This window comes from Pipistrellus kuhlii, unplaced genomic scaffold, assembly GCF_014108245.1.
Source record: "Pipistrellus kuhlii isolate mPipKuh1 unplaced genomic scaffold, mPipKuh1.p scaffold_m20_p_29, whole genome shotgun sequence".
NCBI classification, from domain to species: Eukaryota; Metazoa; Chordata; class Mammalia; order Chiroptera; family Vespertilionidae; genus Pipistrellus; species Pipistrellus kuhlii.
This window is the reverse complement of record NW_023425528.1, coordinates 7,005,753-7,027,753: the sequence shown is the minus strand read 5'-3', so window position 1 is coordinate 7,027,753 and position 22,001 is coordinate 7,005,753. Positions and strand designations below refer to the sequence as shown.

The following is a 22,001-nucleotide window of genomic DNA, read 5'->3' as shown; positions in this document are numbered from 1 at the left end:
ACCATCTGATATATGGTGCCCTTGTGTAAGGCACAACCTGAACATCAGTACTGACAGCCCTAACTCTGCTTATACCCAGTACCAGATAGCTGCTTCCTGAAGTCAATCTTATTATATACACAGTTTAGCCTTCACTCTCACTTATTAGCCTTTACAGGTAGGTAAGCAGAGCTTTTTTTTTTTTTTTTCTCCTGCCAATTTATTAAATTTGAGAGCTGGAAAGGGTCTTAGATGTCCCCAGGCCAATCCCTTCATATGATAATAAAGAAACTGAATCCTAAAGAGATTAAACGACTTGCCCAAGGTCAGAAAGCTAGGTGGGAACAGAACCAAGTTCTTCCATTTCTCACTTTGTTGTTCTACTTGGCCTTTCTTTGGTTTAGGGGATTTGTGTGTATTTGTTTTAAGATTTAAATAATCCTCACAAATTGTATAAGATTATTTTTATTGAGTCTGTGTATGTCCCACTTCACAAATAATGAGGAAAAGGAAGGAAATAGTCAAGTTTTATCTTTACTACACATGCACTATTTGTTTTGAGGTGTATTTTTTTTCTCTTAAGAGAATGAATAATAAAATACTTCACTCATCATTCACATTTTTTTTAATTTTAAAAATATATATATTTTATTGATTTTTTACAGAGAGGAAGAGAGAGGGATAGAGAGTTAGAAACATCAATGAGAGAGAATCAGATCAGCTGCCTCTTGCACACCCCCTACTGGGGATGTGCCTGCAACCAAGGTACATGCCCTTGACCGGAATCGAACCCGGGACCTTTCAGTCCCCAGCCGACGCTCTATCCACTGAGCCAAACCGGTTTAGGCCATCATTCACTTTTTAATTAAAAGGAAGAAATATCAAACTCTAACCACTAAAGTTTTTAGAAATAATTTAACGTCCATTAGTTTTGAACTGAGGCCATGGTGTATTAACTAAGAGTCAAGAGAACTAGGTCCTAGACCTGACTCTACCTCAAATTTAGGGGTAGCCTTAAAACAGCCACTTAAATAGCCTAAGCCTCAGTTTCCTCACTGACACAGCTGGATAACTTAGATGATTTATTAGATTCTTTTCAGATTTGATGAGAAAGAGAGAGAGAGAGAGAGAGAGAGAGAGAGAGAGAGAGAGAGAGAGAGAGAGAGAGAGAGAGAGAGAGAGATGAGAGGTGTTTGGGGGGAAAGAGAGGGGAGGAGAGAGAGTTATAAAGAGTATAGAGGAAGGTGGAAAGATGGGGAAAAGGTTCTGGGAAAGGTAGATGAATATGAAGGGTGTGAAGGGAGAGAGGGTGAAATGAGAAAGAAGGAAACAAAGGGAGAGGCCTTGAGAGACAGATGGAGTCAGAGAATGGAGAAGAATGATGATTTCAGTGGGTTCTCTCTGTGTGTGCCAGGGTTGTACTAATGCCTATCTCAATCCTCTATCTTAGATTGTAGCTATTAGAAGCAGGATCACAACATGCTCCCCCTGCATCTGCCATTCACAATTCTTTATCCCAAGAAGTCTGCTCATCTGGCTTTCCTTTCACATCTCCAAGAGAATATGAAATAAAGGTTGATTTTTCTGTGAAGTTATGAATGGTATGCATATGTGTCAATCAAAGTGTGAATTTGTGTCAGTGTAGTACAATGTTATGGCATATCCTTAGAGAAGTCTGTCTTTTCCTATTAGGTATTTGTTACTTTAGGCATATTTTCTGGAACTTCCAGATCTTTCAATAGTAATTCTCATGAAAATTTTATTTATTTTTAAAATTTCTTTATTGATTAAGGTATTACATATGTGTCCCTATTCCCCCATTACCCCCTACCCCCACATTCATGCCCTTACCCCCCAGTTGTCTGTGTACATTGATTAGGCTTATATGTATGCATTAAGTCTTTGGTTGATCGATCTCCCTTATCCCCATCGTCTCCTACCTTCCCTGAGGTTTGACATTCTGATCGATGTTTCTCTGTCTCTGGATATGTTTTTGTTCATCAGTTTATGTTGTTCATTATATTCCATAAATGAGTGAGATCATGTGATATCTTTCTCTGCCTGGATTATTTCACTTATCAGAATGCTTTCCAGCTCCACCCATTGTTGTTACAAATGGTAAGAACTCCTTCTTTTTATGGCAGTGTAATATTCCATTGTGTAGATGTACCAGAGTTTTCTGATCCACTCATTTGCTGAAAGGCACTTAGGCTATTTCCAAATCTTAGCTATGGTGAATTGTGCTGCTATGAACATAGGGGTGCATAAATTCTTTCTGATTCGTGGTTCTAGTTTCTTGGGATATATTCTAGAAGTGGGATCACTAGGTCAAATGAGTTCCATTTTTAGTTTTTTGAGGAAACTCCACACTGTTCTCCATAGTGGCTATACCAGTCTGTATTCCAACCAGCAGTGCACAAGAGTTCCTTTTTCTCCACATCCTCACTAGCACTTGCCATTTGTTGATTTGTTGATGATAGCAATTCTAACAGGTGTGAGATAGTATCTCATTGTTCTTTTGACTTGCATCTCTTGGTTGACTAGTGACTTTGAGCATGTTTTCATATGTCTCTTGGCCTTCTTTCTGTCTTCTTTCAAAAGTACCTATTTGCTTCAGTTGCCCATTTTTTGATTGGGTTGTTTATCTTCCTTTTGTTAAGTTGTATGAGTTCCTTGTAAATTATCGAGATTAAACACTTATCGTTGATATCATTGGCAAATATGTTCTCTCATGCAGTAGGCTTTCTTGTTTTGTTGATGGTTTCCTTAGCTACACAAAAACTTTTTATTTTGATGTAGTCTCATTTGTTCATTTTCTCTTTACCTTCCATTACCCTAGAAGCAGTATCAGTGAAGAAGATCTTTTGGCATATGTGTGAGATTTTGCTGCCTGTGGATTCCTCTAGTATTTTTAGGTTTCCCCATCTCATGTTTAAGTCCTTTATCCATTTTGAGTTTATTTTTGTGTACAGTGTAAGTTGGTGGTCTGGTTTTATTTTATTTTTTTTGCATGTATCTGTCCAATTTTACCAACACTATCTATTGAAGAGGTTGTCTTGACTCCATTGTATGTTCATGCCTCCTTTGTCAACTATTAATTGAGCATAGTGGTTTGGGTCATTTTCTGGATTTCTATTCTATTCCATTGATCTATATGTTTGTTCTTGTGCCAGTACCATTCTGTTTTGAGAACAGTGGCTTTGTAATACAGCTTGATATCTGGTATTGTGATCCCACCTACTTTGTTCTTCTTTCTCAGGATTGCCACAGCTATTTGGGGTCTTTTTTTTCCAGATAAATTTTTGGAAAGTTCATTCTAGGTCTTTGAAATATGTCATTGGTATTTTAATAGGAAGTGTATTGAATGTATAGATTGCTTTGGGTAGTATGGACATTTTGATGATGTCGATTCTACCAATTCATGAACACAGTATGTTCTCCTATCTGTTTATGTCTTCCTCTATCTCTTTTTTTCAGTGTCTTATAGTTTTCCAAGTACAGGTCTTTTACCTCCTTAGTTAAGTTTATTCCTACTTATCTTAATTTTTTTGGTGCAATGGTAAATGGGATTGTTTCTTTAATCTTTCTTTCTGTAAGTTTATTATTGGTGTATAGAATTGCCATAGATTTATTAGCATTAATTGTGTACCCTGCTACCTTGCCGAATTCATTTATTAAGTGTAATAATTTTTTGATGGAGTCTTACGGGTTTTCTAGGTACAGTATCATGTCATTTGCAAATAAGGACAGTTTTACTTCTTTTCCAATTTAAATGCCTTTTATTTCTTCTTGTTGTCTTATTGCAATGGCTAGTACTTCCAGCATTATGTCTAACAGGAGTGGTGAGAGTGGGCATCCCCGTCTTGTTCCTATTCTTAGAGGAAAAGGTTTTAGTTTTTGCGCATTGAGTATGATGTTGGCTGTGGGTTTGTCATATATGACTTTTGTTATGTTTAGGTATGATCCTTCTATTCTCACCTTGCTAAGATGTTTTTATCAATAAAAGGTGTTGGATTTTGTCAAATGTTTTTTCTGCATCAATTGATATGACTATGTGATTTTTATATCTCAATTTGTTTATGTGATGTATCATGTTTATTGACTTGCAAATATTGTATCATCCTTGCATCCCTGGGATAAATCCTACTTGGTCATGGTGTGTGATCTTTCTGATGTACTGCTGGATCTTATTTGATAGAATTTTGTTGAGGATTTTGGCATTTATGTTCATGGGGGATATTGGCCTGTAATTCTCTTCCATTGTGTTATCTTTATCTGGTTTTCATATTAGGTGATGTTGGCTTCATAGAATGAACTTGGAAGTGTTCCTTCCTCTTGAATTTTCTGAAAGAGTCTGAGCAGGATACATTTTATTTAAAATGTTATTTATTTAAACAGAAATTAGACAATAAATATTCTTTACAACACTCTTAATAGCCCTAACCAGTTTGGCTCAGTGGATAGAGCATCAGCCTGCAGACTGAAAGGTCCCAGGTTTGATTGTGGTCAAGGACATATACCTTGGTTGCAGACACATCCCCAGTAGGAGGTGTGCAGGAGGCAAGCTGATCAATGTTTCTCTCTCATCGATGTTTCTACCTCTCTATACCTCTCCCTTCCTCTCTGTAAAAAAATCATTAAAATATATATATATTTTAAAAAGCTCCTAATAGAGGACAATTTCAGATGGAATACTGGACCTCATTGTTTAATCTTTTGATTCAATTAACTTAAGCTCTCTCCCTGAGTCCAACTCAGCCCTACCTAGGCAGTTTTCTAGTTCCAGCTATCTTTCTTTGCACCCCATCATCAGCTTAATACTGAGTTCAGTGTGTGGTATTATTCTCACTAACACACTCCTTTGGGCAGGTGAAGGCCCCTTTTGGCCTATATAGTTTAGAAATACTCATCTGACTGACCAACAGTCATTATGGGAACTAACTGAACTTTCTGCCTCCTTCCCAAATGAGGACATATGTGACATATTATTAAAAGCCAGTTACATATATATGTTTATTTTTTCCCTTCTCAATTCTACACTATAACCTTCCAACTCCACCCAATAAAACATACATAATTCAACACATAGGTTCTTCCATAGAATCAGAAAATCATAGCATATATGTGCCAGAAGAGGCCTTAGAAATCTATTTGTCTAGCAATTCTCAACCATGGCTGCACATATAAGGGAAATGGTTAAGCCCATCCCATATCAAATGAATAAAATATATTTTATTGATTTCAGAGAGGGAAGGAGAGGAGCAGAGAGATAGAAACATCAATGATGAAAGAAAATCATTGACTGGCTGCTTCCTGCACACACCCCACTGATGATTGAGCCTGTAGCCTGGACATGTGCCCTTGAACAGAATGGAACTTGGGACCCACCAGTCCTCAGGCTGACACTTTATCCACTGAGCCAAACCAGCTAGCAGTCATCTGGAGATTTTAATGAGTAACCAAGATAAATAATTTAGTTCAAACCCTCATTTTGCAGATGGAAAACCAAGAGACTGGCTTAGGTAAGTGAGATTTACTTTGGAATATTGGAGGTGTTAATACATGTATAAAACTATCAGCCCATTCCATTGACATTCAAAAGCTATATGATCATCTTGTCTGTAGTTTTTGAAAGAGTAAAACTGTCAATTCCCCAGTACCTCAAGTTTATACTTTAAGCAAGTTGAATTAAGAACAAGGAATGATCCAGAGGTTTACTGCCACAAATTTAACTCAAAGCATTCAGTTACTCTGAGTAAATACATACTTTGCCAATTTTGGTGTTTTAGGACCCTGTCAATAATTTATCCAATGGAAGAAAGCATTCACTTTGAAAACCCAATGTGGTAGACAATTAAAAAACCCATTCTGTCCTCTTTTGGACTTTCTTTGTAGTTACTATTGAAATTTAGAATGTTTGATGCTTTTGGGAGTACCTTCAAACAAAACAAGGAAACCACACTGGGAAGGCCTCACTTAGGAGGGAAAGAAAGGCACTTTAGTTTCCCTTTTACCCCCTGCTTAATTCTTCCTGCTGAGAAGAAACAGTTCATCTCTCCAACTGATGCAAGATTTGTTCTGGTTGCCAAATTCCAGTATCTTAGAACAAGGGGTAGCCTCTTAAAGCTTGAAAGACAGAAACTTAAGTGAAATAAAAAATATTTATATTTTACACAGAAGATAGTAACCCATTACTCCAAGAGTCAGTATAGGCTAAAAAATAAATACATGAATACTTTAAAAATAAATAAATGAATAATCTTTAGAATTATTATTTCAATAATATCAGAGGATAACATGTATAGGAAGAACAACTAGCATTTGAGGAGAAGGGTTTGTCCTAAACTCTACACAAACATTTATCTGGATATTCCATCTGGTTGCTAGATTGTCCAACCTTTTAAAAAATACCCAGAAATCCAGAATTTTATATTTAATCTCACAATTTATTGTGAGATTAGAAAAATCCTATTCTTCCATCTTTAAGACACATCTTCAGTACTGGGTCTCTAGAAAGCCTTTATCCACTGATCTGTCTCATCTGAAGTACTATCATATTTCTAGTGTCTTTTGTGCAATATGTCCATAATCTTTTTTGTGTACTGTGATATGACTCTCTGACTTGACTCTAATCTTGTTAAAGGCAGAAACTATATGCCATCTCTAGCATGGGGCCAGAACTTATTAGCAGCCCCTCAATAAAGATCATGAATTACAACACAATCAAAATCTGAACAGAACCCCTGTGTGAAACTCAACTATCTTTCACTAGTTGATTCATTAATAAAACTTTCATAAGCACCTATTATAGTATCAGCACCATGTCAGGTGCTTTAGGCTAACATTAAAAAAAAAAAAAGATGTGCCCTTGAGGAACTAGCAATCAAATGTTGAGTCCAAATGAATAAAGAGGTGATACATAGAGTAAAAAAGCACATCGTTGCTCAAAGTCCACTGCATCACTTCCACATTACTGTTCTAAACAGCACCATCCAATAGCAATGTAACATGAACCACATATATAATTTTAAGTTTCTAGTAGGCACATTAAAAAACATAAGAAGATAAAAGATGAGATAAACTCTAATAATAGACTGTAACCCAATATATACAATGTATTATAATGTGTCATGTAATTAATATATTTTTAAAATGTAATGATATATTTTACATGGTTTTGAACTGTCTTCTAAATCCAGTGAAAATTTTACTCTTACAGCCCAGTTCAGACTAGCTACAAGCCAAGTCCTCAATAGTCACTTGTGGCTTGTAAATACCATATTGAATAGTACAACAAGAGAAAGAGAAGCTCCTTACCTTACTGCCAAAATGAGGATTGATAACTGTCACATCCTCCAAAATCAGTAGAATTCTAAATGGATTTTACTTATATGACATCTGAAACAAGCATGTCAGCATAGAGGGATAGATATTTTTCAAGCCCAGGGTAAATTTGTCTATGATAAAAGTTTAAAAATACACAAAACAACTGTGAGAATAACCACACATGGATCTATTTCATAGTACCCACAGCAAAGAGAGGCACAAACCCTCATACTCACTACTTGCAGAGTTACAAAGACCAAAAGAGAAAAGTGAAAATGCTATTCAAGAGACATCAAAGGGAGGGGGGAAAGTGTTGTATGGTATGGTATCTGAGATAAAAAAGTAATATTCCCACATCAAGGGCACATTCAAAAATATAATGTCTGAATACTTTTAAAGAACCCAATGCCCTTTCTCATATGCCATAGCTTATTTTCTAATAATACCAGGGCCAATAATTATTCATCTTTATTTTATAGTCATAAAAACACATTAAAGAAACAAATAAAAATTGAGCAAATTATGTGAGACACAGCTGGAACTTGAATCCTTGGTCCCTGGCCATGGGACCAATTTTTTTTTCCACAAGACCACTTGTCTTACAAAGTTGCATGTATGTGTTGTCAAAGCAACAGTTTGAAAAGTGGAAAAAATCAATCATTTGGTTGCTTTATCTACTTGATTCCAAACATGTGGGATTTACCGTTGTTGTTTTCTTTTACTGAACTCGTCTCTTGTCTGAACATTACATAGACACAGTTTAAATCTGATTCTCTGCAAATGTGCCTATTAATTTGCACTGAATGCAATTATTTCTTAAAAATCAATTACTAGATACATAGGAGTTTATGATATCTACCCACATAGCCAGGTAGGTCATCTCAGTTGAATTAATGGGACAACTTGAGCACCTGGAAGGATTCTTGGATTAGTCCATGTGGTTGTTTGCTTTTGTTCTGTCTTGGGTGTCTGACAGCTACAGTTTGTATTTACTTTTTCTGTAACCCCTTAATGGTTACCCTATGGAAAATACTAAAGTTAAGTGCCAGAGTGGGGAAAACAACTGAATCAAACTGCTTTGTCAACTTGCTCTAAGAAATCTACAATGTCACTGTAGCTCTAAGAACCAGAACCCAGTCAGTTTTTTCAGTGATTCCACCGATTTGTAAACAAACAATTAATGTGTTTCTGTCTGCCAACAAATATGTCCATTATCATTGTGGAAGATACAGCCTTGCAGAAAAAAATAAAAGAGCTCTGTAGTGAATTCTTGGGTAAACCATATGAATCTATTGGCAAAGTAAAACATCTCTCCCTAACTTATCTGTTTCATAAATGTAGGCAATTGTCTTAAAGCAGGTACACCTGTCAAAATAATCATGATGCAGAATATATTCAAGTAAAAAGAGAACTGGACTCCCAATCTAAAGATCTGGGGTATAGTGTAGATTTTGTCATTTATTAGCCAAATGACCTTTGATAAATAATTTAACCTCTTCATGCCCCAATGTCCTCATCTAAGTGAGATAATTCCCCTTGCATTATCTGCTTTTATACTATAGTTGTTTTGAAAATCAAATGAGATAATATATATGAAAGTGCCTTGAAAATCATGAAGCACTATGGAAGTATAAGGCCTCATTATTATCATTATCATAATTAGTATTACAAAACACATGAGATCTTTATAGAAAGGAGAAGGCAATCTGTTTTGGATGAGAGAGAAAGGAGGGGTTCAAAGAATCCTTTATTTTGGGGTGGTTGAATTCTTTGTATGTCCTTAATTCTGAAGGAAAAAAAAAAAAAAAACTTAATCAAAACACAGAAAATGAAGGAACAGAGAGTCACTCTCCTGCAAGTAATCACCATCTATTACAGAAACTAATCAGCCACTCAGCTTGTCTGATTGCAGCCGTGTGGGCAGAGAGAAGGAGGTAGGTAGCAAAGAGAAGGCATCCTTTGTGCTTTGTAAACTGAAAACCAAGAACCAAGTTACTCTGGAAAACGATGTGCTCTTCTCCCCTTTCTGAGTTTTCTGTGACCACTCTGAGTACCAATTGTCTCAAATTCATTTTCCTCTCCAATCATTTTAATCACTAATCATGTCCCACTCCAATCAGTTTCCTCTCCAGTCTTCTTTGCCCTTCAGCCCACAAGCTCCAAACAAATGCCTGCCAAACCCATGATTTTCATTTATTTTTTCCCTCCCTTTACTAAGAATTGCAATTGGGCTCACTCTAAGCCCAAAGAACAAGTGAGTTCCATGGGGAAAAAAACAAACCAGTCATTTGAGGTGGGGGTGGGGTGATAACAAACACAAACAGCTGAGTGACTCCATTTTCCACCTTACCATAGAATGTTTTGGCACTGGGTAGCCAGAGCCTATTAGTCCTCAAATCTCCCTGAATGGGGAAGCTTTTTTATTGAATGAAATTTATTTTCACTAAGTAGTTAATGATGTTATTTAAATACTTTATTCTTTGGAAGCAGATAAATTACAGACATTAAATTTCTGCTGTGAGCAGGGATATGTAACAGTCGCAGAAATTAAAAAGAAAAACTTCCTTTGAAGTAATATTTTTATTGACATAGTGGGCAATTAAACAGACATGAGCAGAGTAGGAATGATAAGCCAGGTGCAGAAAGTCATCAGGGCAGAAAGCCCGGGGTGCCTAATAATGGTAAAACAAGTACTGTAGGGTGGGACCTCACCCCTATGATGGCCTTTCCTCCCATAGCATACTGCTAGTCATGTGATTTAGACCCCATGACTTTCATATATTTAGTCATATGGTTCAGATCTTTCCCCTGACCTTTTCTTCATTGGCATGTTGCTAGTCGTGTGGTAGACCACCTTCTAGGAGAAACAAGGGGGCCAGAGAATAGCCTCATATTATTCCCACACAAGCACTTGCATCACTACTCCCTTAAGCATTAAGCCCCCATTACAATGAGGCTCTGTCTTGCATCAAATAATCTTAGGAACAAAGCCTCAGGTCTATTGACCACAGAGACAGAGTTTTGGTGAAACTTGAGATAGCATTTAAGCCTCAGTTGTGTTTCAGCTTCATACTTAGAAAAGCAGCAAATCCAGATGAAGTGACACCATGGCTGACATCAGTGACTAATAATCCCCTGTCCCAAGCATCAATCAATCAGTAGAGACCACAATCATAAAAGGACAGACCTGGAAAGCTGATGAATATTTTATTGAGATGGTACTCTGAGACCTCCCTTAAAATCCCCACTTTTGGAAAAAAAGATAAAACCCCTTAAGACGAAGGACCAACTCTCTCTGGAGCACACATATGCCTTTCCACCTTTCAGTTCCCCAGGTGTGTTTTCTTTGCCTTTCTTTTTCCTAAGTTCCAAGGGCTTCTTTTGCCACTATAATGCGTTTCCTGGGTCCATGCAGCTCAGCTGGCACAATTCTTCTACAGATCACTTCTACCTCCATGACTTTCTAAATAAACTTCTTATGCTGGAGTTCTTGGCACTAAATTCTTTCTTAGCCAAGCTCAAGGACTGAGGTCTAGCTCCACTGGTAACATCTGGTGCTGTCCTGTCCGCTGTTAACATTTATCAAGTGTATTTTACCAATTCATAAGTTATCTATTACTCTGAAAGGCTTTCTCAAGTTTCTAATTACAGGGAAAATGGATAACACTTTTTTTTCACAGCAATATCGACATATTAAACACTAGGAGCTATACTTGTTATAGTTTCAATCCACGATGTCAAAGTCATTAGAATTTCAGAGCTGAAAGAACTCTTGAAGATCATCTAATCTAATTTCTTTATTTTAAAATGAGAAAATTCTGTCCGAGAGGTGCAAATCAAAACAACAATGCGGTACCATCTCACTCCTGTCAGAATGGTCAACATCAACAAATCAACAAACGACAAGTGTTGGCGAGGTTGCGGAGAAAAAGGAACCCTCGTGCACTGCTGGTGGGAAAGCAGACTGGTGCAACCACTGTGAAGAACAGTGTGGAGTTTCCACAAAAAACTGAAAATGGAACTCCCATTTGACCCAGTAATTCCACTCCTAGGAATATATCCCAAGAAACTAGAAACACCAATCAGAAAGGATATATGCACCCCTATGTTCATAGCAGCACAATCTACAATAGCCAGAATTTGGAAACAGCCTAGTTGCCCATCAGCAGATGATTGGATCCAAAATCAGTGGTACATCTACACAATGGAATACTATGCTGCCATAAAAAAGAAGGAATTCTCATCATTTGCAGCAACCTGGATGGAATTGGAGAACATCATGCTGAGTGAAATAAGCCAATCAATGAAAGAGAAACACCACATGACCTCACTCATTTGTGGATGATAAAGAACATTATAAATTGATGAACCAAGAGACAGATATAGAGACAGTAAAGCAACAGGCAGACTGTCAAATTACAGTGGGGAGGGGAGGAAGATCTGGGGGAGATAATAGATCAACCGAAGGACTTGTTTACATGCATATAAGTATATACAACCAATGGACATAAAACTCTGGGGAGGGAGGGTATGTATGGGAGGGAGGGAGAGGGGCAAAAAAATCAATAAAATATATTTTAAAAAATAATAATAATGTGAAAAGTAAAAAATAATAATAATAAATAAATAAATAAATAAATAAATAAATAAATAAAATAAATAAATAAAATGAGAAAATTCTGGCCAAGAGAGGTTTAGTGTCTGGTCCAAATTTATATAGCTACTTAATACACTCTAGACATTATTTCTTGAAGTTCCATTCCATTTCCTACCAAATTTGCATCACATTGCTGTTAGTACCACTCTTACAAAGAGATAACAAAGGTGTGGCTTGCAGGGTGGAAAGCTTAAAGCAGGAGAGTTGTGATAGATTTAATTTTTCACTTTTCCTAAATCATCCTAGTATGAGGGAGGGCCCAATTGTTAAAATGCAATTATTAGAAGAAAAGGATGTCATATTAAGCCATCTTCAGCCATTTATCCCTGATCCTGTCACCTATTAAGGGATTTGAAGGAGAAAGCAAAGAATGATGACAAGGATGGTAATAATGATTAGCTAGGAGAGCTTTGGTCCAAGGAAGAAGGATAGTAAAAATCTGGAATATGAATGTCAAAGTGGGAATTCTGGGCTCCCAACTATCATAAGGCAAGTCTCATATGTCTGGGAAAGAGTTAAGATTTACCATTTGATGAGCAAGTCAGGTATTGTTCTAGGTACTTTGGTTTCTTTCTTTTCTTTTTCTTTTTTTTTTAATATATTTTATTGATTTTTTGCCGAGATAAAGGGAAAAGGATAGAGAGTTAGAAACATCAATGAGAGAGAAACATGGATCAGCTGCCTTCTGCACACCCTCTACTAGGGAAGTGCCCAGAACCAAGGTACATGCTCTTAACTGGAATCGAACCTGGGCAAAACCAGTTTCAGCTACTTTGGTTTCTTTAACCCCCAACTACAATCCTGTGAGTTAGTATCAAAATCCCTAACTCTTGGATTGTAGCCAATTCTGCCTAACTCTTAGAATTTTATAAATGTCCAAACTCTGTTCACTACAAGTCTATACCATTTAGGAAAGGAAAGATACTGCCAGTGGAAAAAAGAGGACAGATAGGGAGTAGACAGGCCCTGAAGTACTAGTTTCCCTTATTTTATGGTAGTGTTGTGAGCCATATCTACTCACAGGCAAAAACACTGACAACACAACTGAAGAAGTTATTCTTGGCATCATGAACAGCTTCACCCTAAATGAGGCCAGTAGGAATGGTAAATCACTATGATAAAAAGAAAATCAATGGGTCATATAATGAGGCAATTGTACTACAACATGACTTCCTGGAAATTAATATTAACAAGGTTATTATGGGCTTATATTTTTATATACAAAAAATAAAAATGTACCTTATAAAGTAAGAAAATCCATTAATAAATAGCAGGGTTAAAAGCAAAGTAAGGCAAACCATCACAGCAAAGGCAGGGCCCATGCCTGAAGAGAAAAAAAGGAAGAGAAAGAATGGCATTATCAAAGAGAGGCTGTAAATAAATGGCATCACAAAGAGACTCTTCATGCTTTCTGGTGACTCTAAAATCAAGCCACATCTACCTAACTTAATCCTATTTTTCTACAGCACAGTCTATCTTGTTGATTTTATGTACACAGAAAGCAATTTCACTGTTCTGAAGCAAAACCACTCACCACTCTGACAATAGCAAATCACATGAATTAGGGCTGACCTGGGTGTTTCTCTGAAAGAAAAAGTCCACGAATGGAAAACTTTGAGAACCTTATTTTATGTTGGATAGCAATAGAGTTCTTCAGCATAAATATGTTATCTCATCTGTGAAGGGTAAGTATTATGTTGCCTTCATAAAATAAAAGACCTTTCTAATTCACCAGAGCCCATAAACCTTGTGAGTTTTTTATAAAAAAAAGTAGCACTTGTCCTTCAAGGGTGAGTCTGGTTTTGATAATTAGTGTTTTCATCAGGATATAAATTGGTCTCTGGAAAAATCTAAATATTTGGGTGGATTACTAACATTTCAGAGGGAAAATATGTAATGATGTGAGTAAAGAGGTGGTTGGGTATGCCAGACTAAAGTAAAATAGAAATGAAAGTCCATTTCAAATATATGCATTTGGTTTTAGAAGGTTGTGGTGTACATTTACATATCAATAATATGGATCCTTCCAAAGTTCCCCTCTGACTCTCAGAAATTTGGTAGAGTTTTCCCTATTTCACAGGCCAGAGTTCCATCAGTCAACCAAACTGCAAATATTTATTGGAGGCTGACTGTGTCAGGCAGTTTGGGAGGGGATAAGAATTATTAGCTATAACTCTTACCCTCAGGATCAGTCTATTTGACAGGAGGAGATACAATCAATATTCAGGAACAATTGAAAAGCAATTTTGTGCTAATCTCTGAGGTATAGACTTTTAGTTCAATGGGAGTTCAGAGAGGAGAGGGGCTAGATATGGTATTTCTGCAGTGAAACCTGATCCATAGAATTTGGATACACCAAGGGAAGGACAGGTGGTCTTTCTAGCAAGGGGTGAAGGGACAGCAGACTACAAAAGATAGAGAAGGTTACAATCCTTCTGAGAGTAGGATCCTTTTAAAAATAACTAGGGGATACAGAGAACAGACTCATGGTTGCCAGATGGGAGGGGAGCTGGGTTTCTGGGTGAAAAATTTAAAGGGATTAAGAACTACAAATTGGTAACTACAAAATAGTCATGGGATGTAAAGTACAGCATAAATAATCCTATCTAATAAAAGAGTAATATGCACATTGACCATCACTCCAACACACAAGATGGCTACCCCCATGTGGTCAAAGATCCTGTCCCCATGTGGACACAAGATGGCCACCACAAGATGGCCAGCAGGGGAGGGCAGTTGGAAGGGACCAGGCCTGCAAGGGAGGGCAATTGGGAGCAATCAAGTCTGTAGGGGAGGGCATTTAGGGGCAAACAGGCTGGCAGGGGAGCAGTTAGGCATTAATCAGTCTGGCAGGGGAGTGGTAAGGGGGTGATCAGACTGGCAGGCAGAAGCAGTTAGGGGCAATCAGGAAGGCAGGCAGGTGAGCAGTTGGGAGCTAGCATCCTGGATTGTGAGAGGGATGTCTGATTGCCTGTTTAGGCTGGATCCCACTGGACATCCCTCAAGAGGTTCCAGATTGGAGAGAGTGCAGGCTGGGCTGAGGGACACCCCCCCACACCTTTTCCGGCCTCTAGTATATTCAATAATATTGTATTACCTATGTTCTAGTATGGTACCAGGTGGGTATATGAAATACCAGAGGGACCACTTTGTAAAGTATATTACTGTCTAACCACTATACTGTAACCTGAAACTGATACAAAATAATATTGGATGCAAACTATAATTGAAAAAATAAAACTTTAAATTAAAAAATAACAAGTGGAGGAAGCTTTTAAATTGTGGATGATTACTCAAGGCTGTAAAGTACCTTTCATTGTCATTATTTTAAGTTGACTACACAGCATGCCAAGACATTTATTACATCTGAATGCAAATGATTGATTCTATGAGTGTTCTAATACTTAAATATCCCTAAAGAGGTTCTCTTGTATACCAAGCTGAATAAAATTGACTACCAGTGACTTTTCATTCCTTACCTCCTCGGTTGATCTTCCCTTCTGCAAATGAACAAATGAACTTCCATCTGCTCTAAGAGGCCTGCCACAAGTGAAGTGAATGAGAGTCCCTACTATGAATTGTAGCAGCTCTGTTTCCACATCCACACTGTAAGTTCCATGGAGTTCCCATTCTTTCCATTTGGTGTCCAGGATTACATATTCTGAAATTGCATTTCAATTTGAATCTGTTTTTACCAACTGGTTGAATGCACAGAACTGCATGTTTCTGGAATGATGAACTAGGCTGGCAGCACTAGCCCATCCATTTTCTTTCATAGCTTTATTCACGGCTTGTGTGATAAGTAAATTGAATTGTAGATAGTTACAAACCACAGTGAAACCCATTTTTAAAAATTACAATTATCTTTTTTTTTCTGTTGAAATTTTTATTGGTATCATATGGAGTATAGTTTACCATAACGATATTGTCGTCTTAAAAATAATGTCTTTCAGTCCATGAATATATTATATCTTTCCACTTATTTAAGTCTTCTTTAACTTTTTTCAGCAATATTTTATAGTTTTTAATGTAGAAGTCTTGGTCTCCTTTTGTTAGCTTTATTCCTAAATATTTTATGATTTTGGTGATATTGTAAACAGAAATTTTGAAATTTTCATTTTCTAATTGTTTGCCAGGGATATATAAGAATACAATTAACAATAGGTGCAAGGAGCTTAAGGTCCTCCAAGCTAGCTGAGAAATACCGAGGACTTCCTTTGTTTAGCCAAATAAGACCACATTTGGGGGGGGGGGGGGGATATCCAAAATATGTGTTCCAGAAATATGCATTTGTAGCCAATGGAATTTCATTGAATAAAGGGAATATAATAAAAGAGAAGAATGCAGACAACTAAAACCTTATTTCAGAAGTCTATTCTGTGCCAAAATATAAAGCTACAAAGTAATACAACTTGCCCAATCATCCTGAGACCAAATTAGTAAATTTGTAACTGGTGTCCCATTCTCCTAGTCTCTTCATTCTGATTTATTGTTCTCTTTTCATGGGTCCTCATTAAGCCCTATCACCTCCTATATCAAAGGAAAACAATCCGACAAACCCATTCCAATCAAAGTATTAGTTATTTAGTAATGTTACTTTGAATAAAGCACTAGACATGGGACACAGTGTAATTGCTTTAAAGGCTAATGTGTTGTTAAATGGTAAGGTTTTGGTAGCAGATTTTTGTTGGAATCCTAGCTCTGCCATTTGCAAGCTGTATTACCTTGGGCCAGTTACCTTGAGCTTCAATTTCATTGTCCATAAAATGGAGCTTTTAATACCTAATCTGTAGGCTCAATGAAATCATTTATGTAAACTATAATCATGCAGAGTAAGTGCTAAACACATAATAGCTACTATTATTTGCATCTCTGAAGAGGAAACAGGACTCTAGTAATATCATCCTGGAATTGCAGTGTTCAAATCTTTTGTTCCAGTCTTGAATCTGTGATCTATACATAACAAAGTCCCAATTTTATACCAATGTCTAACTGCCCTAAAATACTAAAACTGTTCCCTTCACTGGGAAAGATCTTGTTCATCTTTGTTCTTCATTATATTACCTGCACATGGACTAGCCCATAGTAATAATAAAAATAACCACCCAGCCAGCATGGCTCAGTGGTTAAGCATCGACTTATGAACCAGGAGGTCAGGGTTTGATTCCTGGTTAGGGCATATGCCCAGATTGCAGGCTCAGTTCCCAGTGTGGGGAGTTCAGGAGGCAGCCAATCAATGATTCTCTCTCATCACTGATGTTTCTATTTCTCTCTCCCTCTCCCTTATTCTCTGAAATCAATAAAAATATATTTAAAATAATAACATTAATAGCAATAATAATTTACATTTATTAAGGAGCTGAAGGTTCCAGGCAAGCTCTTTATGTGTGTTAACTTGTTAACTTATTTAATCCTCATAATTGTATGAGATAGTTACTAGTATTATTCTCAATTTTAAAAAATTTAAAAAAGAGCTTAAGTAAATTCACATCAGTCCGCCTTCAAAGCCCATGCTCTTAACTACCATGTTATATTTGAGCTTAATAAAATACTTGCTTAATTAATTAATTAGTGACACCCTTTTTTAACCTCTTTATGACTTCCTGATTAAAGATAAGTAAATATTTTTTCTTCACTCTCTTCCTTCTCATAAACTTCACTCCTAAACAAAGAGAACAAGGAACAAAAACCTCCGTATCTAATGGCATTAGCAGATGTCTGTAACTCGAAACCACAGAAAATGAAGATGAAAAGCTGCTGGCAACTAATTTAGCAGAGTGGAGGGTGATTAAACCTAAGTACTTGAAGAGGTGAATATTGGTAAGCAACAAGCAGATTTGCCCTCTGAGAATCTCGGAAAGGCTTAGGAATTAGAGGCACCAATTACTATGGAAGTTCTTGTGAGGCAGAGCTCTAAAAGAGGGAGGGCTGCTTGATTGTCTGTGTAAAGATCAGTGAGACATCACCATCTGCATTTCTACTAAAAACAGTCAGATCTCCATGGAAAAGAGGTCAAATTAATTCAGACTGGCTTCAGATCTGGGACACTTGATCCAAAGGAAAGTGTCCTACCACCTTCCTTTGTATTCCTTTGGGAGTTAGGTGGGCCACACAGAAAAAGAGACATGGAGTTAAAGTCTTCATACTTAATGATGAAGAGTCCCAGTCTCCTTCCCCTAATGTGGTTCCTAGAATACTGACAGCGGGAACGAGATTAGAGCAGTCTTCTCTGAATAAAGTGAGTAGCCCAACAGGCAAGACCTACAGATATTGTAAAAAAAAAAAAAAAAAAAAAAGAGGAAAAAAATCTGTTATCGCATAGGTAAACACCTATACTGCTGCCTCATACAATAATTTCAAAACTGCAACAGGAATACAGAGAGGACATTGTCCAGAACCACTGGAAAGGTGACTGAGTGGAAATTCTGCAACTAGAAGGAATGATAAAAGGACACTGAGACCCAGAGGAGCTGTGGAGGACAGAAGTGTAGAGACCTGTGTACATGGAAAGGGCAGGCAGCTGAATATGCAGCTGGCTTACTCCTGTTGCTCAGAGAGGGCGGGCAGCAAGCACATGGCCAGCTTTCTCATTCAGGAGGGAAACAAAACCTCCCGACTGCACTGAACTCCAATTCTGGGTGAGACTTTAAATGCACAGACCCATTCGGGGACAAACTGGACTGTCTGGCAGCAGGAGAAACTCAAGGGAGCCTTCTCTCAGAGGTGTGTGCAGCCATTGCCATAGGATACTGAGAAACAGAGGCCTTGTAGGGCGGGGCTGATGGGAAACCAAGGCTGTCTGCTCAGCCCTGAGACTCCACCCCATCCAAGCTGAGCACAAAAGCTCTCCCAGCAGAGATACAGCTCATCCTCACAGCCAATTGGCCTGGAGGTCAATTCCCCCCTCCACCTCCCCAGTGATACTAACAACAATCTAGGCTTAACGTCAATAAGACTGAACACATAGCCCACAAAGGGGCACACCAAAAGTGTCCACCTCAGGTAACTGGGGAGGCTGAGCCACTGGGCCCTGCTAGGACACCTAGCACACAAAACCACTCCATCAATCCAGGGAAGCAGCCAAAATGTGGAGACAAAGAAACAGGTCACAAATGAAGGAAATGGAGGAAACTAAACCATTGGGTATAGAGTTCAAAACCACGGTTATAAGGTTTTTCAAGAATTTCCTAGAAAATGTCAATAAATTTAACAAGACCCTCAAGAATATGAAACAGAACAAACTGAAATTAAGCATACACTGACTGAAATAAAAACTATTACACGAAGACCTAAAAACAGGCTAGAGGATTGCAAGAACCAATTCAAAGATTTGGAAGGCAAAGAAACAAAAAACGCTCAACTGGAAAAGAAAAAAGAAAAAAGAATCCAAAAACTTGAAGATAGTCTAAGAAGCCTCTGGGACAACTTCAAGCATACCAACATCAGAATTATGGAGGTCCCAGAGGAAGAGAGAGTGCAAGATACTGAAAACCTATTTGAAAAAATAGTGACTGAAAACTTGCCCCACCTGGTGAAAGAAATAGAATTACAAGTCCAGGAAGTGTACAGAACCCCAAACAAAAAGAATCCAAAGAGGACCACACCAAGACACAGCATAATTAAAATACCAAGAGCAAAAGACAAAGAATATTAAAAAGAGCAAGAGAAAAACAGTTACCTACAAGGGAGCACCCATACGATTGTCAGCTGATTTTTCAACAGAAACTATGCAGGCCAGACGGGAGTGGCAAGAAATATTCAAAGTGATGTATAGCAAGAAACTATTGTACAACCAAGATTACTCTACCCAGCAAAGCTATCATTCAGAATTGAAGGTCAGATAAAGAGCTTCACATATAAGAAAAAGCTAAAGGAGTTCATCACCACCAAACCAGAATTATATGAAATGCTGAAAAGTATTTTTTAAGAAGAGGAAGAAGAAAAAGATAAAGATAAAAATTATGAACAACAAATACATATCTATCAGCTTGTGAATCTAAAAGCCAAGGGAATAAAAAATCTGATGAACAATATTAACTGGTGAATATAATAGAATCAGGGGTATAGAAAGGGAGTGGACTGACAATTCTTGGGGGGAAAGGAAAGTGGGAGGTGCAGGAAGAGACTGAACAAAAAGCATACACCTATGAATGAAGACAGTGTGGGGAGGTAAGGGCAGAGGGTGGGGTAGGAACCTGGTGGACAGGAGCTATGGGGGAAAAAAGAGGAACAACTGTAATAATCTGAACAATAAAAATTTATTAAATTTTTTAAAAGGAACAAAAAATGAACTAATGTATATAGGCTGCTTATAACAATGTCTGGCAAAATTTAAGTGTGTAATAAATGTGTGCCATGAAAATAAATAAATACATAAATAAATAAATAAATAAATAAATAAATAAATATAAATAAAAACAAATCTTTATTGTTTAAAGTATTACCTATATCCCCCTTTTCCCGCTATTGACCCCCTCCAGCCCACCCTACCCAGACCTTCATCACCCTATTGTCTATGTCCTTGATTTATGCATATATTCATACAAGGTCTTTGGTTGATTACCTCCCAAACATCTGCTGAGATTCCCACTGTCTATTCTATCCTTCCATGTCTCTGAATCCACTCTGTTCATCAGTTTATTTTATTAATTAGATTCCACATATGAGTGAGATCGTGTGATACTTGTCTTTTGCTGACTGGCTTATTTCACTTAGAACTTTAAGTCTTAAGGGTAAACAGGCAGGCAGAATCACCAAACATTTAAGGAAAGCTCCAAAAATAAAATAGAAACATCAAAATAAAGGGTCATGAAAAATTAGGAATTGAGGAAAATACAGAGAAGATAACTTCAAGGGAACTATAATGTACATCTTCAAAGAAATAAGAGAAAATACTATACTCATGAAACAAATGCAGAATGTTATTAAAATAAAATAACCAAACAATGAAAGTTGATTCTTGGAATTAAAACTGTGATAGCAAATTTTGTTTTTAAATTAGTAAAAGAGTTCTAACAAATTCTTCCAGAAAGAAAAATGAAAAACAAAGATATGATAGCACAAGAGAAATAATAAGACAAACGAAAATTAACCCAGGCAATCTTATATCCAACAAAGAGTACTTCCAGGGATAACAAAGACAATATTAAGGAAATTATCAAATAAACAACAAGAAAATTTTCTATGCACAATAAGCTTCTATTGATAGATTGAAAGTCTCCACCAAATGTACAGCATAATATATATCAGACATCATCATGAAATTTCATATTATCAAGAATAAAGAGATAATCTTAATAGCTTCTGGGGTAGATAAGGAGTGAAAATAGGTTGCATCACAAAATCAAGAATGAGAATAACATTGGATTTATCAACACCAACAGTGGAAACTAGAAGCCAATGTGCCATGTCTTCAAATTGCTGAGAAAAAATATATATTTTTAACCTAGATTTACATACTCAAAAATCAAAAGTGAAGATAGAATAATGACTTTCAGACATGCAAAATCTCAAAAGTTTACCTCCTGTATACCTCTCTTAGAAGCTATTAGAAGATGTGCTCCACCGAATGAGTAAAGTAAGAAAATGGGATACAAAAGATTCACAAAGTAGTGGATCCAGCACATAAAAAAGAAGAAAGGAATTTCCAGAGACATGAAAAGGGAAATCTTACCACAATAGTTGTGCAAAAGTTTAGATTGGAATAGAAAGAGAACAGAAAGCCTCAGGAAAAACAAATGAAATTGATAAGAGATTTAACTGGTTTTATCATATATAAAATTGTTTTTAGAAGTTTCTATAGCTTTATCAGACAGTACTGAAAGACTTACAAATTTAAATTAAGGTAAATAATTTTAAAAATACAGTAATTATGAATCCAGTAAAAATAAAAAGTTATATGTAAAATGAATTATTACCATAATATACCACATTGATCAGCTATGAATTATATTTACATAGGTACAATATTAAAAAACTAAATAAATAAAAAGATTGTGATATAACTATATTGAAGGCTTAAAAAAGATAAGTATATGAA

At 36.8% G+C, this 22,001-nt stretch overlaps 1 protein-coding gene across 1 annotated transcript in view; it reads right to left on the bottom strand.

Moving 5' to 3' along the window:
* The window catches only part of GUCY2F (guanylate cyclase 2F, retinal), a 99,560-nt gene that overhangs the window by 52,900 nt on the left and 24,659 nt on the right, over nucleotides 1–22,001 (bottom strand). Inside the window, 5 exon segments of the mRNA XM_036454438.1 lie at nucleotides 12,984–13,074; nucleotides 13,202–13,286; nucleotides 15,442–15,478; nucleotides 15,481–15,752; nucleotides 19,220–19,262. Coding sequence (XP_036310331.1) covers nucleotides 12,984–13,074; nucleotides 13,202–13,286; nucleotides 15,442–15,478; nucleotides 15,481–15,752; nucleotides 19,220–19,262 — 528 coding nt within the window.